General features: G+C 35.2%; 2 protein-coding genes across 2 annotated transcripts; both read right to left on the reverse strand.

Annotated features, from left to right (window-relative positions):
* Window positions 1-6,485, reverse strand: dbx2 (developing brain homeobox 2). Its single transcript, XM_039647928.2, has 4 exons — window positions 6,230-6,485; window positions 4,533-4,604; window positions 1,924-2,108; window positions 1-1,181 (listed from the first exon to the last, which is right to left on the reverse strand). The coding sequence occupies exons 1-4, from the start codon at window positions 6,447-6,449 to the stop codon at window positions 987-989; spliced, it is 672 nt and encodes a 223-aa protein (XP_039503862.2). The 5' UTR covers window positions 6,450-6,485; the 3' UTR covers window positions 1-986.
* Window positions 6,486-10,027: 3,542 nt separating this feature from the next.
* szl (sizzled) lies at window positions 10,028-14,022 on the reverse strand. Its single transcript, XM_039647927.2, has 4 exons — window positions 13,671-14,022; window positions 11,908-12,077; window positions 11,733-11,825; window positions 10,028-10,363 (listed from the first exon to the last, which is right to left on the reverse strand). The coding sequence occupies exons 1-4, from the start codon at window positions 13,946-13,948 to the stop codon at window positions 10,053-10,055; spliced, it is 852 nt and encodes a 283-aa protein (XP_039503861.1). The 5' UTR covers window positions 13,949-14,022; the 3' UTR covers window positions 10,028-10,052.
* Window positions 14,023-16,005: the final 1,983 nt, after the last annotated feature.

Consider the following 16,005-nt stretch of genomic DNA (forward strand, 5'->3'; position numbering starts at 1 on the left):
TGTAGAAATCTTCACTGACTAAAATCAAGTTTATTTTTCAGCCATCTGTTATTTTATAGATTAATCTTTTCTTTATTAAATAAATAAGCCACAAAACTCACATTTCACAAGCATTAGGGATTTGCATGAAGGAATGAATGTCAAAATATCAAGGCAAAGAAAAATTTTAAACTGGTTTTATTTAAAGAGTGAAGTTTCTAAACTTAACAATTCAGAATTTACAATGTACACTTTATGCAAAATTTAAAAAATAAGTCAGTTGTAAATGATATTATCATAATTAATTGAAATGAATCTTATAAAAAGGTAAATGACTAAATTAGGATAAAGAGCTGTTGCATTATTCACATTTGCCATTATTTTTTACACTTTTGCACCTGTAATTACCCATGACGTGTTTCAGTAACACTTTACAATAACATTATAATGCAACATAAACTTCCCTATCCCCTGTATAGTGCACTTATCATTCTCTATCCAGTATCCCCTATCACACACACACACACACAGAGTGCACTGTTTGTGCCATTCACCATAGTGAAACAATAAATGTGTGAAGAAGTGACTGATTTCAGCCACAGCGTCTATAATAAGGGGCGGAGCTTCATATTCTAGAGAGCATTTGATTGGACAGAAAATCTGACGAGAAGCTGAAGTGCGGAGTGATGTCATCAAATCATTGATGTAAGTTTTGAAAGCTTATTATCTTCTAAATGCGAATTTTGTTATTATAGATAGGCTAACCGTAAGATCATTATTCCTACTAAAAGCCAGAAAACTTCCATTTTGATTCCATGAGGACATGTAGTTAGTTTTATTAACTAACATTCAGAAAAAAAATATTGTAACGGATGTTTTGCTAATTGTCAATCAGAATGCTTTTAATGTAAAGTGTTACCGAAACTTTTCCACAATAAATCATCGCACTTGTAAAATGTCCATGTTTAGCAGCACCAAGAGTCTCTGAAGAGAGGAAGAAGTGTGTGTCATGATGAATCCTCTTTGCAGCGCTCGGGTCTCGTGCACGGGTGAGTGTGTGTCGCATGTGTCACGTGTGTCATATCCGCGGGTTCTGATTGGCTCCAGAGCACCAGTCGCTCCACGTGCGGCCGCGTGCACGCGCTCTCCTTCTCCCTGGAGTTCCTCCACTTCATTCTGCGGTTCTGGAACCAGATCTTCACCTGCATGAACCGGATTCAAACTGGATTGAGTTACAAGAGTGTGAACAGCAGTGAGCTGGAAAACCCAGGTATGGCGTGAATATAAAGATCGCATTTAGCTTAAAGCATCTAATAGAATAACATTTACTTCTACTCTAGAGGTCAAAAGTTTGGAATAATTAAGTTTTTTTAGTTTTTTTTACGCTTTTGAAATAAGTCTCTTTTGCAAGACTGCATTTGATTAAAAAAATGCAGTATAAATTGTGAAACATTATTCGAGTGTAAATCATCTGTTTTCTATGTGAATATATAGTAAAGTGTAATTTAAATTATGTGATCAAAGCTGAATTTAATTTTCAGCATCATTACTCCAGTCTTCAGTGTCACATGATCCTTCAGAAATCACTCTAAATAATGATACAGTAAAAAAATCGTAATTATTCCAATAGTTGGCCTAAAGTGCACACACACTCACAAACAAACACAATGAATAGGTACATCCAAAGGAATAGATTGACTAAAATTCACTTTACTTGTGTCCTAATTCACATATCTGCCCTAGATAGCATGCATTTGTAGTACGCAGCTTCCCAGCATGCATCTGTGCTTTTGCTTCTCCAGTAAATGTGTCTTGATGTAGGCCTAAGAATGTTTAGATATTTGTGCTAGAAAACGAGACAGAAACACTGAGGAGATCAGCATGTTTTCTTTTTCAGTGAAGGACAGAGAGAAGTTGAGCGTGTGTGTGTGTGTGTGTTCTCACCTGTGTCTCCTTCAGGCCGAGGTCAGTGGCCAGTCTGTGTCGGTCCGTCTTGCTGATGTACTTCTGCTTGCGGAAGGTCTTCTCCAGCTCTTGTCTCTGGTCCTCGGAGAACACAGCTCGCCTCAGGATTCCTGACCGCGACCCGGAGCCTAGCGCTGGACTCCACAGGACCGCCCCCACGCCCCCTGCAGGACACACACACACCGTCACCACGCTGAGCCTGATGGGTTTATTTGTTTATTTAATTATGGGAATGTATTGGGTTTATTTCTAAGGGTGTTTTATTTAGTTTTATATATATATTTTTTTTATTTAATTTTATTTCACGTTGTACATGAAATGGACAAGATTTAGATTTTTAGGGGTATAAAATGTTGTCCAAAACAAAAGAAAAAACAAGACTTTCGCAAATAATGTTTTTGGTTGTTAGTTAGTTAATCTATCTATAGGGGGTGTAAGTATAATTGATCTCTTTAAAGGATATTTATTTTTAAATAATTTGATTATTTACAGGAAATATATTATATCTATGCTAATGAGTACACAGATGCCCACAAAAAGAGACAAGCTTGAGAGACAAACAATGTTTTTAGTTGTTTATATATATATATATATATATATATATATATATATATAATATATGTGTGTGTATGAATATATAGCCTGTATAATGTGTGTATATTATATATATATATATATATATAATATACACACATTATATATTATATTATATATTATATTCTACATTATATATATATATATATATATATATAGACGCTGGATTGGGGATCTAGTAGCATTGCCGCGTTCAGTCCCGGAACGCGCGCTGTTTGAACAAAAGCCGTAATCAATGCCGTGTCATAATGATGACGCTGAAGCCGGGATTGTTCGCTAGTGAAACGGTGCCGAATGCGCTAGTAGTTTATGATCGAATCCGAGAAGAAAATGCTCAAGCGTGGTTTATCGAGAGAGAAGTCGCAGTTCATAAACTTAAGACGCTGCACATCGATGACGCGTGTCTTTACGGGATGTGTGTGAACAACACACTCTCCGATTCCGGAAAATCACTGGCAGTGTGAATGAACCAAAATCAAATAAACCCGGGTCACTTTATCCCTGTATTTTCCAGAATCTCTGTGTGCGATATAAACAGTGAGAGATTAGAAGGAATCAGCAGTTTTCTATTGGCTATTTTAAAAAAGGAGGAGGAGCTGTTCGATATGACTCCGCCCCACTGGATAACGGGGCCTTCAGTGGGCCTTTAATCAGTCAGCGGGCCACCGTCAGTGGCGTGAGTAAGCGGGTTAGTCACACTCTCTGCTCGCCTTTCAGTCTAAATACTTTCCACTTAAACGCCCTATTAAAGGGTCAGCTGACCCTCAACCCCGCCCACACACACACACAACCTTGCTTTCCCGCAACAAATGATCCGTTTGACATCCCGCGGCTTTATCTTCTCCTCTCGGCATCCTTCAGTGTTTCCCTTTCAAAAGATGGATTCTCTTAACAGGGAGATGAGCTGAAAAAAGTCTATAAAAGTCATTTCTATTGAGGGCGTCATGTCTGAAACGGGCAGAATGGACGGGGTTTGGCTTTTAAAGCTCAGCTTTTCATTAGCGAGGACAAAAAACCCCGCTGTGAAGGAATGCGGGTCATTGTGTGTTCCGGACTGATCCTAGATCGGCAGCTCGCCTCGCGCTCCTGTATTACTGACTGTCACTGTGGCTGATCCCGAGTCAGTGTGAGCGCGCGTGGGGTCACTTGTGTTCGGTCGCTCTGAATGCGGTGATTGGTCACGGGGTACGAGAGGGTGCGCGCGCGCGCGAAGAGACACTGTGGGAAAGTGTCAAATGTTAGTGTCAATTCGCTAAACTGTTTCCAGGAGACTTGTTTTAAACCCCCACATCTGACAGATCCGGATTTGCCAGGTTTTGGGCACTTAGTCACACACACACACACACACACGCACACACACACGAGCCCGAATTTGAAAGACGGTTTCAGTAAAGGGATAAAGATAGCATTGAATTCACAAGCACACGTTTCGGCTTGTTGATATAGGGTTTTGCTATGTACTTGCTAATTATGTTGCTATGCTGTGGTGTTTGAGCTGTTACTAGGTGGTTGCCAGGTGTTCTGAACGTCTGGGTGGTTACTATGGCTTTGCTCTATGATTAAATATTAATATATTAGATTTTGAACGCGGTTTGTTGCACATACTCTTTTGATTGGCTGACGACTGAATGAGCATATTTTAACTCTAAATTAATCTAACCTTGGCAGAGGAGGAGCTCTATAGTGTGTAAGTGTGTGTGTGTGTGTGTGTGTGTGTGTGTGTGTGTGTGTGTGTGTGTGTGAGAGAGTAGAGAGAGAGAGAGAGAGCGAGAGAAAAAATGTGTGTGTGTATTTGTGTGAGGGAGTGAGTGAGTGTGTCAGTGAGTGTGTGTGAGTGAGGTAGCGAGTGTGTGTCAGTGTGTGTGTTTGTGTTTCAGTGAGTGTGTGTGTGAGTGAGGGAGCGAGTGTGTGTGTTTGTGTTTCAGTGAGTGTGTGTGTGAGTGAGGAAGTGAGTGTGTGTGTGTGTGTGTGTGTGTTGAGGCAGGTTCTCTTACTAGTGAAGAGAGGAGAGGTGTTGCCGGATGCGGGTCCAGAACAGCAGGGAGGAGCGACTCCAGACACTAGAACTGAGAGAGAGAACGACGGATGAGTGGAACTGTGTTCAGCCGTGAGTCTCTGCTACACACACACACACACCTGCACACACTTCACTGGTTGTATGCTTATAATGATCTCCTAATATGCTTGAAATTAGTTTTGTAGATCTATATAAACATAAACATCAAGTTTATCAGCTTTACACGATGCATCTCATAAAGACAGTTTCATTCCCATCATTTTAATAACTTTACTATTATTATATCATGTGAAAATGGCTAATAAATAATTACCGTTAGTGTGCGGCATGTGTGCTTTGATTTTGAAAAGTAATAAGGGAAAGTGCACAAATTAAGATTGTGCATTGTTTAAATTAATTACTTTTAATGTACATCTCAACAATAATAACGTATTAAAGTTATTCGGAATATACTTAAATGTGCACTCTAAAAATGCTGGGTTGTTTTAACCCGACTTTGGGTCAAATATGGACAAAGCCAAACGTTGGGTTAAAAATGTAACCCAATGGCTGGGTTTGTCCATATTTGACCCAAAGTTGGGTTAAAACAACCCAGCATTTTTTAGAGTGTGTAGTTGAATATATTCTACACTTCATTTTAAACAAAAATAAGTCTAAATCTGGTATAACAATATTTATATTATTTATTCTATATAATTTCTTTAAAATATGATTAAAATATGTAGTTATATTTAAGTACACATGGAATATAATAAAAAATGATTTGCCACTGCGCGGAACTGTAAATATACGCATTTTCTTTTTTACACTATATAATAAATATTGTGTATATATTTAAAAGAAAAGTATATGACATAAAATAAAAACTTTTTTATATATAAATAAAATATATACGTATTTCCATTTATATATAAATATCATATATGTAAAAGAAAATCTTGTAACAAAAGAAAAACAAATATTTTATAAATAGATATGTTCTCTTATGTATATTTATATTATATATAAAATAATATATGTGTATAATATTTTATATATATATAAAATATCTATTATATAAAGCTCATACTTGTATATAAATATGTTCTCTTATGTATATATAATGTGTGTGTGTGTGTATATATATATATATATATATATATATATATATGATATTTTTGATTATATACAATTTGTAAAACTCACACTCATAAATGCTCTCTTATAATACATTTATATAATATACATATACATTGATCTTGATATTAATGTATAATGATGTTCATAAACGAGTGGTTCTTCAGTTTACAAGTGAGAAATGTGACTTCGTTGGTTTGTTTGTTTAACTTTAAATTCTGTTCTGTTTCTGTCACGTTACGAGAATGCAAATCTAACGCGTCGAATCCGAAACTTTCGCACGTTAAATAATAAATACGACCGTACGCTGCGTCAGTCACGATTACACACTGAAACTTTTGTCCATCATAACAACTTACATATCGGGTTCGATTTTCGACGATTCAATAGAAAACCATTTTTTACCCTCCCCTAAAAATATATATATATATATATATATATATATTTATTTATTTTAGTGGAAAAGATGAAAGATCATGTAGGATGAGGAAATGAGGATATTTCATTGTCAGTGCAAGAAGTGTGGGGTGTTCCTCTTGCGTTCAGTGTTGCTCTTACCTGGTGGGATCCGGTCCCCCGGCGACACACACTTCAGCGCAGGAACACACACACCTGCCTCAGGTGACGAGCTGCTCCGCAACAGGTTGTCAATCAGAAAACACTTCCCAGAATTCCCAAATCCGGGATGCCTCGGAGGAAACCCAGCCATGCCTTCGGGTTCAGAGCTCATTCTGCAGAGTCTTGAGTTTCTCCCGATGTGTGTGTGAGTTAACTTCATTAAAAAACACAAAGAAAACAAAGCGCGCTCTCCACGGGCGGCTGTGATTGGCCGAGCTGAGGAGAGTGGGCTCTTTCTGCGGGACAGAAGGTGGGACCCCTTCATTCATTATGTCAAAGTTCCCATTAAATGATAGACATTGGAGACAATGGACTCCCGGCCAAAGTTTAACTCGCACACCAAACAGAGCCAGCGGCAGTAAATAGTAATATCTTTTTTCAGCGTGTCCATTGAGAGCTCTGAGAGCCGCGCTGGAAGAGTGTGTGTGAGTGTGTGTGCCTCAGTCTATCAATGTGGACTATATTTCTTTAGGTTATTGTTGGCCGTCGCCGCACAGCTGGGACAATGAGGACCTGTGTGCAATCAACAAGTGCTATTTTACTACAACTAATGTGTGTGTGTGTGTGAATCTCACGAGCAAACCCTTTTTTACCCTCCATCCCTCCAAAAATGAATAAATAAATACAATTTTAGTGAAAAAAATAGGTCTAGTTTTAACATTATTAAGATTATATGCTTGAAAATTGAGCATGTTACCCTATTAATGCGATAAACAAATCTCATTAACATAATGTGAAGAATAGTATGTTATTTAAATTGTATTTAAAATGTAAATGTAATGCTGTTTCAATTGTATATAATTTAAATAATATATATATTATTTCTTTAGGGTAAAAGATGAAAGGATGAGGTCTAATTTTAGCATCATTAAGATTAATTTCTTAAAAAATAAAGTAGTTATAATATTGTTTATATATATATTATTATATATCATTTTATATATAATTTAATTTATATATTTAATTTATTTATTAATTTATTTAATTTATATATTTTATTTATATAATTTATATATAATTTAATAATATATATAATTTTTTGGGGTGAAAGATGAGGTCTAATTTTAGCTTCATTAAGAGTAAGTTCTTAAATTAAGCATGTTACAAATAATGTAAAAAATGTATGGTATATTATTTAAATTGTATTTAAAATGTAAATGTAGTGCTGTTTGTCATATCTCTGTACTGCCGTACATTTATGTTAAATCTATCATTAAAATCTTGTTACTTTTATGATGTATTAGTTATGAAAACCTGAGTATTGAAAAGTACAATATTGTAATAAAAAAAAATATATATATATATAATTATATGTATCTGTTTGAGTCAAATAAACATTTTTGATTTATTCTACAATCTGAATAACAATTTTTTATTGGCAGAAAATGAAAACTTGTCAAAATAGTAAAAATATGCCATGTTTTCAGACCTTGAATAATGCGAAGTAAACAAGTTTATATTCAGGATTATTACACCAAACACTGATATCTGAAGTTAAACATTAGTATAAATATATATATATATATATATATATATTAATTATTATATGATTATATGATATATGATTAAAAATGATTTAAAACAAATGGGATTTATAAATACAGAGTATATAAATGTGTGTGATGTGAGTGTGTGTGTGTGGGGTCAGGAGTGTCCCAGTAAACAGGCATGTCCAGCGTGTGTGTAGGGAGACATCGCCTCATGCTGGGCATGTTAATCGCTCTCTTTGTCCCGTCGACACAGAGCCAAAGGCCACATGTAATCAAATTTGCAGTTTTATTGCTCTCGCTGGTAGCGGACGGCCGCCGGCCGATGAATATGTAATGTGTGTTAACAGGAGCCGCTGCGATGCGGACGGTTCTCCGTGGGGTTATAGATCAGAGCTCACACACACTTATAGATCAGAGCTCACACACACTGCTGATATTCATTTACTAAAGACGTCAACACTCATTAAATAAGAGCATTTGCTTTGCTTTGAAACATCATAATCTTGCATTTTATCCCTGCAAATGATAATTATTGCAATTTTCATAAAGTGTGTCATTATATAATTTAAAAAAATATGACGATGAAGTTTTAATTGCTAAATACCCGAACATTTGCAAACGCAGGACTCAAAACTGTGATGATATGATACATGTACAATTATAAAAAAAAAGTACAATTATATAAAACTATATATATAATATATATATATATTTATATATATATATAGTTTTATATAATTGTACATTTTTATTACTGCTATTATACTATATATATATATATATATATATATATATATATATATATATATATATATATATATAAAAATAATATATATATTGAGAGATTGGAAAATAAATATAGAAATAAATATATTTTAGCAAAAAAAATATATAAGTTTTATACATTTTTCCATTTTTATTACTGCAATTTTCCTATATATATATATATATATATATATAGTTTAATATAATTGTACATTTTTATTACTGCTATTATACTATATATATATATATATATATATATATATATATATATATATATATATAAGAAAAATAATATATATATTGAGAGATTGGGAAATAAATATAGAAATAAATATATTTTAGCAAAAAAAATATATAAGTTTTATACATTTTTTTTCTATTTTTATTACTGCAATTTTACTATATATATATATATATATATATATATATAGAATACTTGTGTATATATATGTGTGTTAAACTAATAAGCATATCATATAAGCTCCCATAGAGAGCGACCCGTCCGCTTGTTCCTCAGGGAGAATCAGTCCTTTATGAAGTGGAGTCACTAAACGCTAGTTCATGTGAACTCATTTGAAGCTTTTATGCCTTTTAAAGCACAGCTGAAGAAACTGCGGCTCATTGAGTGTGTGTGTGAGAGTGTGTGAAGACTCTCTGGCTGTGAAAGGTCTCGCTCCTCTTTCTCTCCTCGACCTCTTTAAAACACGACCCTCAATAGATCCTGCCATCGCAGCTCTTCATGTGTGAGTGTGTGAATTAAAGAGCACAATGTAGAGAGACACACACACACTCACACACACACAGACGCACATACACACTCACTCTCACACAAACACACACACAGAATTACTAAAGTTAAGCTTAAATCTGCAATAAAATCAGAATGCAATATAAACCAGTAGTTCAACATGTTAAAAACTGTATTAACTAAATAAATTAAAACTTTTATTCATCAAGGACGAACTAACTCGATCAAAAGTGCTTTTGAAATAAAAGCATCACAGCTTCAACACAAATATGAAACTGTTTTCAACACTGATAATAACCGTGAACGTTTCTTAAACAGCAGATCGTCATATTATCATGTGACACAACAATATAGTTTAGAAACATTTATTATTTACATCACACACAAAAAACAGACATAAATACACTTACATCTGAATAGAAAATAATATTCTTTACAATTATTTAATCTCTATTTACAACAGTTGGAGTGCATCTCAAGTCTATGAGATTAAAGAGCTGTGTGTGTCTGTGTGTGTGTGAGAGAGAGAGTGTGTGTGTGTATGTGTGTGTGAAATTTGTACCCATTAAAGGTTTTGTTAAAATGTAAAAATGCAGAAAGTTGTGTGTGATGGGTAGGTTTAGGGGTCGGGTTTGTGTTTGTGCGCGTGTGTGTGTGTGAGAGAGAAAGAGGTGTAATTATGTCCCTGACCACAAGGGGGCGCCACTAATTCTCACATTATAAACGCATGAGTAATCTCCACAGTCTCTCTCCCAGAGCTTCAGCACTTGTGGTGCTTCCACTTGCGCGCCGCGGCCGTGATGTGCAGGTCCTTCTTCAGGGCCGGGAACAGCGCCGAGATCTGGATGGCCCCGCCGGGCCTCATGGTGCCGGTCAGCAGGTACAGCTGTGCTCGGCCGGGCCGGGCGAGTGTGTGTGCGCAGCGCAGGTTGATGAGGAGCCAGCGCTGCAGGAGACTGGCCGTGTCGTAGGGCAGCAGGGGCCCTCGCTGCAGGAACTCCACCGGGCCCTCCACCGTCAGCTCCGGCTCCGAGGACGGGAACCGGCGCCGCGAGATCTTCACCTTCACAGCTGAGGGACACAACCGGGTGAGTGTGTGTGTTCGGGTGGAGCGGAGCCACTTCATTATAACATGAGAACCCAATGTTGTGGAAATTATGACACTCTTAGTCATGATTATAAGATAAAAAGCTGATTATAAAGTCACTATAACTAATTCATAATTATTAGATTAAGAAAATGCATCGGTAAATCTTAATTATAACATTAGCATTAAATTAATTAATTTAGATGTAAAATGACAGAATTATGACAAAAGTGCTGAAATTATGACATACTTTGTCATAATTATAAGATTTAAAGTCAAAGTTAAGATGTGCTATATCATTATTATGACTAATTCATAATTATGAGATTTAGAAAATCGAAATTATGATATAAAGAGTCTTAATTATCACTTATTTAATTATCACAAACATAAAAAAATAGAGATAAAAAGTTGAAATTGTGACTTAGTCAAAATTCTCAAATATGAAATTATTTGAAAAGTATCGAAAGGAAAAAATGCATTGGTAAATCTTAATCATAACATAAAAAAACGTAAAATTACGGCATTATGACAAAAGTGTCAGAATTATGACAGTCATAATTATAAGATAAAACGTCGAAGTTAAGACGTACTGAATAAATTCTATATTTACACAACATTATTAAAAAAAGATGCATTGGTAAATCTTAATTATAACCTAAAAAACGTATTATAGCATTAAAAGTTTTAATTATGACGGAATAATGACAAAAGTGTTGAAATTATGACACAAAATCATTTAGACTTTTAGTATGTCTTAACTTTGACTTAATCTTATAATTATGACTAAGTCATTATTGTAACTAATTCATTATTACGAGATTAAGAAAATCGAAATTGACAAAAACAGTCATTATGAAATCATAATTATGACTGACTTAAGACAAAAAGAAGAAGTTATGACATCAAAAGTTTATATAATGTCAAATATGACAAGTTTAATTACATACCAAGTCATAATTGACAATTTCTATTTTAATTATGACAAAAAGTTTAAATTGACATACTGTTATAATTATGACAAAAAGATGAAATTGACATAATCGAAATACTGAGTCAAATATGAGATAAAACCGAGCTATAATTATGACTTTTTGTAGTATTTCCAAGTTTTTATGTCATAATTATGACTTTTTTTTCTTTTTATCATTTTTTTCTCTGTAATGTCATATTAATTTGGACATTTCATCTCATAAATGACAGTGTCATAATTTTCAATTCATCTGATAAATATGACTTTTGACTAATTATGATTTACCAAAGCATGATTACCACATTGCAGGCCCTTAACATGTCAAATCAATATATATATATATATATATATATATATATATATATCTAATGAGCACTCACCGAATTGGCTGAGGCAGAGAGCATCCAGCACGGTTTTGAGAGACGGCGCTTCCTCCACAGACGGGCAGCTTTGACACACAGGCTGAGGGAACTCTACACACACACAGATATATACGGTTAGCTCAGTACGTGCGTGTGTGTGTGGGGGGGTCAGTGTGTGTGTTCTCGGTCTAACCTTTAGAGAAGGCACTGATGTGTTTGGGCAGTGGTGTTAAACACGTGTCGTCCTGCGCAGGGAAGCGTTCGCAGTCCAGCGCTTCCGGCCACGCGTGACCCTGACAGGCTAACACTGGAGCGCAGCTCTCCTTCACCGCCATACACACACTCCGACACGGCTGGATGAACCTGCAGACCAGCACACACACACTCAGATCATGAAGAGGAGCAAACTGAAGGACCAATCAGAATGCAGTTTAGTCAAAACCTAAATTTTACTCCATATTTTTTGATACATTTTTTAGTACATCATTAGTTAATAGATTCATATCATTTCAGATGATACAAATTTAACGATAAATAATGGAAACTATCGATCAATATGTTGAAATCTGCTGTAATGTCAAATATTTTAAAATTTCAAATGAAAAAATTAAAAACAGCTTGTAAATTTGACAAGCATGACATTTTTAGTTCACGATTCATTTAGACATTTAAATCATTTGAAATGATAAAACCGATTTTAGTTCATGATTGATAAAACTGATGATAAACAAAGAAAAAAGCTATCACTATTGTGGCTAAAATCTGCAATTTCATTAAAAACATTCAATTGTAAATTTCACTATATTTTTTATATTTTTAATTAAACTTTTTTGAGACATTTTTAGTACATAATTTTAGATTATTAAGTTCAGATAGAATGAAAAAAAATCATTATTGTCTAAAATCTGCTGCAATTTCATTTATATGTTCAAATCATTTCAGATAAAATCTATCAATACACTGCCTGAAATCTGCTAAAATCTGCTGCAATGTCCTTAAAAAATTCAATTGTAAAACATATTTTTGATTCTAAAACTTGTGCAAGCATGATTTTTTTAAAACATTTTTAGTACATAATTAATTTATATGTTCAAATCATTTCAGATGATAAAATCTATCAATAACACTGCCTGAAATCTGCTTTAAAAACATATTTTTGAATTAGAAAATTGTGTAAGCATGATTTTATGTGACATTTTTAGTTCATGGTTGATAAAACTGATGATAAACAAAGAAAAAATCTCTTACTATTGTGGCTAAAATCTGCTGCAATTTCATTAAAAACATTCGATTGTAAATTTCACTATATATTTTTTTTAATTTTTTAATAAACTTTTTTGAGACATTTTTAGTACATAATTTTAGATCATTAAGTTCAGATAGAATGAAAAAAAATCAATATGGTCTAAAATCTGCTGCAATTTCATAAAAAAACTCTTAGTACATTTTAAAGCATATTTTTGATTCTAAAACTTGTGCAAGCATGATTTTTTTTTTAAAATTTAGTACATAATTAATTTATATGTTCAAATCATTTCAGATGATAAAATCTATCAATGACACTGCCTGAAATCTGCTGCAAAAACATATTTTTGAATTAAAAAATTGTGTAAGCATGATTTTATGTGACATTTTTAGTTCACGATTGATAAAAAAAAATCGATCAATATTGTGGCTAAAATCTGCTGCAATGATTTTTAATGAAAACCAAGTTGTGCATTTTACCATATATTTTATAATTAAAACGTCATCCTTTTAGATCATCACGTTCAGATAGAATAAAACATATATATCAATACCTCGTCTGAAATCTGCTGCAATTTAAAAAAAAAAAACAGTTTTGAATCTAAAAAAAAATGTGCAAGGATGACTTTAGTTTTGTGCAGTTTAACCAGAATCTCCACGTGTGTTTCAGTGACGAACAGTCACAGCGAGCGTGTGTGGCGGATCACGTACCTGTCGAGGCAGACGGGGGCCACGAGCGAGCACACGAAGGCCCGGGCCTGTGGATGGCAGCCGGTGTGGAGCAGCGTCCTCCAGTCCTCCGAGCGAGGGACTGCTTCGTCCAGGCTCGTGTGACCCAGCAGGTTGGGTAACCTCATCTCCGAGTACGGGACGTCCTGGCAGACGCTCATCTGTGCGGGCACGGGGACGCAGCGAGTGGTCTGGCCCAGGTCGAAGGCCCCGGCGCGGGCCCCGAGAGACAGGAGGAGCAGCAGACACGAGAGATGCATGATGGGTGAGTGGTGCAGGAGGAGCCGGAGGAGCCGTGTTTATATAGAGGCGGGCCGAGGTTATCAAGCACACATCTGAGGGCCGCAGACAGGAGATAATGGGCCCCAGACGGGGGGGGTTTGAGGGGGGCAATCAAACACACACACACACACATAACCTCCGTTCGCTGAGGGAGAGGCAAACTTCATTCCAGATGATAAAACTCAATGATCTGAATGTTTTATGGTTGTTTTGGGTCGAACATGGATAAACCCAGCTGTTGGGTTAAAATTTAAAATGACTTATTTAACCCAGTGTTTGGGTTTGTCCATATTTGACCCAAAATTGGGCGTTTGGCTTAAATCTGCGACAGTTTTCTGCACTTTTTCTTATTATTTATTACTTTTTCTTTGTATTATTTTGGGTTTATCCATGTTCGACCCAAAGTTCACTATGATAGTGGCATCGGATTGTTCTTTATGTAACAATCTATGTTTTTTTTTTTTTTTTTGTATATGTCCCTATTCAAATAAACAGTAAATAAATAAATAACTGGACTGTCTGGACTGGCAGACTGAGAACATTCATGACGTTCCTTATGACATCAGATGTACAGCACAGTGTGTGTGTGTGTGTGTGTGTGTGTTCTCTCTGCTTCCAGAGATGGTGAGTGTGTGTGTACGTTCAGATGAGGTCTTCTGCTGCTGGTGTGTGTGTGTGTGTGTCTGGTCAGCTTGGAGACCGTGCGCAGACAGACAGGCGTCTCCAGTGCGCTGACATCGTAGTGTGTGTACGTTCAGACGAGGTCTTCTGCTGCTGGTGTGTGTGTGTCTGGTCAGCTTGGAGACCGTGCGCAGACAGACAGGCGTCTCCAGAGCGCTGACAGCTCTTGTGGATCTCCGCTTCCTCGGCCAGCGACAGCTCTTGTCTGCAGTCTTCCAGCTTTGATCTGACCCGAGCGACTGCATTCGTATTCAAATCGTCCAGCTCGAGCTGCAGATGTGACAGGCCATTGTCCCTCTAATGTCTCAGACGAGTGTACTTCACGGGATTATCTCACATTAGTGCTCGGGACATTAGCATTTACAGCCCTTGACTTCTGCAGAGTCCCTCTGGCCAAACGTGTCTACTGGCTTTAGATTTGAATGCATACGAGTGATACGAGTTATGACCAAACAAAAGTTCAGGGATCCGGTCTTTAATAACGCTCTCACGATGTTCACGGAACGCTTTCAGTTGGACGTGTTTTTTAAATGTTACCAATTGTTTTCAGAATGTTCAGAGAACATTCAAATGTAACGCTCTAACACTGCTGCCAAACGGAATGTTCTCTAAACATTCAAATAACCAACAAAAAACTGTTACTTTTGAATATTCTCTGACATCAGAAAACATTTTGTTATTTGGAACATTCAGAAATAACCATTTCATAAGTTAACGCGAAATGTTTTTAGAACATATTAGTGTTGGCCGGGACTGTAAAGCTGTGTGTTATTGTTTTCATGTGCGGTTCATTTGTGACGTAAAGGCTCCACACTGTAAAAATGAATATCTAATCCATAAAATTGTGGCAAAAGATTACAAACAATATTATCAATTAAATTCAACAAATTAGAATTGAGTAATAATTAATCAAATTATTCCTTAAAAGTTAACCATTTAAAATGAGTAAAGTTTACACCAAAAAAATTAAACTAAAATATCTGAATAACTACGGAGGCGTATTGCATTCACTTGAAGAAAAAAAATCTACTCTGTTTTTCTGAATTAATGAGTTAATTTTTCATGAGAAAAAAAAATTGCTCTGTTTTTCTGAATTAATGAGTTAATTTTTCATGAGAAAATTTTTTTTACTCTGTTTTTCTGAATTAACGAGTTAATTTTTCATGAGAAATTTTTTTTGCTCTGTTTTTCTGAATTAATGAGTTAATTTTTCATGAGAAAAATTTTTTTTCTCTGTTTTTCTGAATTAATGAGTTAATGTTTCATGAGAAAATATTTTTTTCTCTGTTTTTCTGAATTAATGAGTTAATTTTTCGTGAGAAAAAAAGTTTTTGCTCTGTTTTTTTCTGAATTA

Source organism: Pimephales promelas, chromosome 25 (assembly GCF_988280905.1).
Source record: "Pimephales promelas chromosome 25, fPimPro1.hap1.1, whole genome shotgun sequence".
Classification (NCBI taxonomy): Eukaryota; Metazoa; Chordata; class Actinopteri; order Cypriniformes; family Leuciscidae; genus Pimephales; species Pimephales promelas.

Coding starts and splice junctions, on each gene's coding strand:
- dbx2 (XM_039647928.2), bottom strand. CDS start 6,449: ATGAAGTTAACTCACACACACATCGGGAGAAACTCAAGACTCTGCAGA. Junction 4,605..6,229: donor GGGGGACCGGATCCCACCAG/GTAAGAGCAACA, acceptor TCTCTCTCTCAG/TTCTAGTGTCTGGAGTCGCT. Junction 1,182..1,923: donor TCGGCCTGAAGGAGACACAG/GTGAGAACACAC, acceptor CGGTTCATGCAG/GTGAAGATCTGGTTCCAGAA.
- szl (XM_039647927.2), bottom strand. CDS start 13,948: ATGCATCTCTCGTGTCTGCTGCTCCTCCTGTCTCTCGGGGCCCGCGCC. Junction 12,078..13,670: donor GCCCCCGTCTGCCTCGACAG/GTACGTGATCCG, acceptor GCTGGTCTGCAG/GTTCATCCAGCCGTGTCGGA. Junction 11,826..11,907: donor CATCAGTGCCTTCTCTAAAG/GTTAGACCGAGA, acceptor GTGTGTGTGTAG/AGTTCCCTCAGCCTGTGTGT.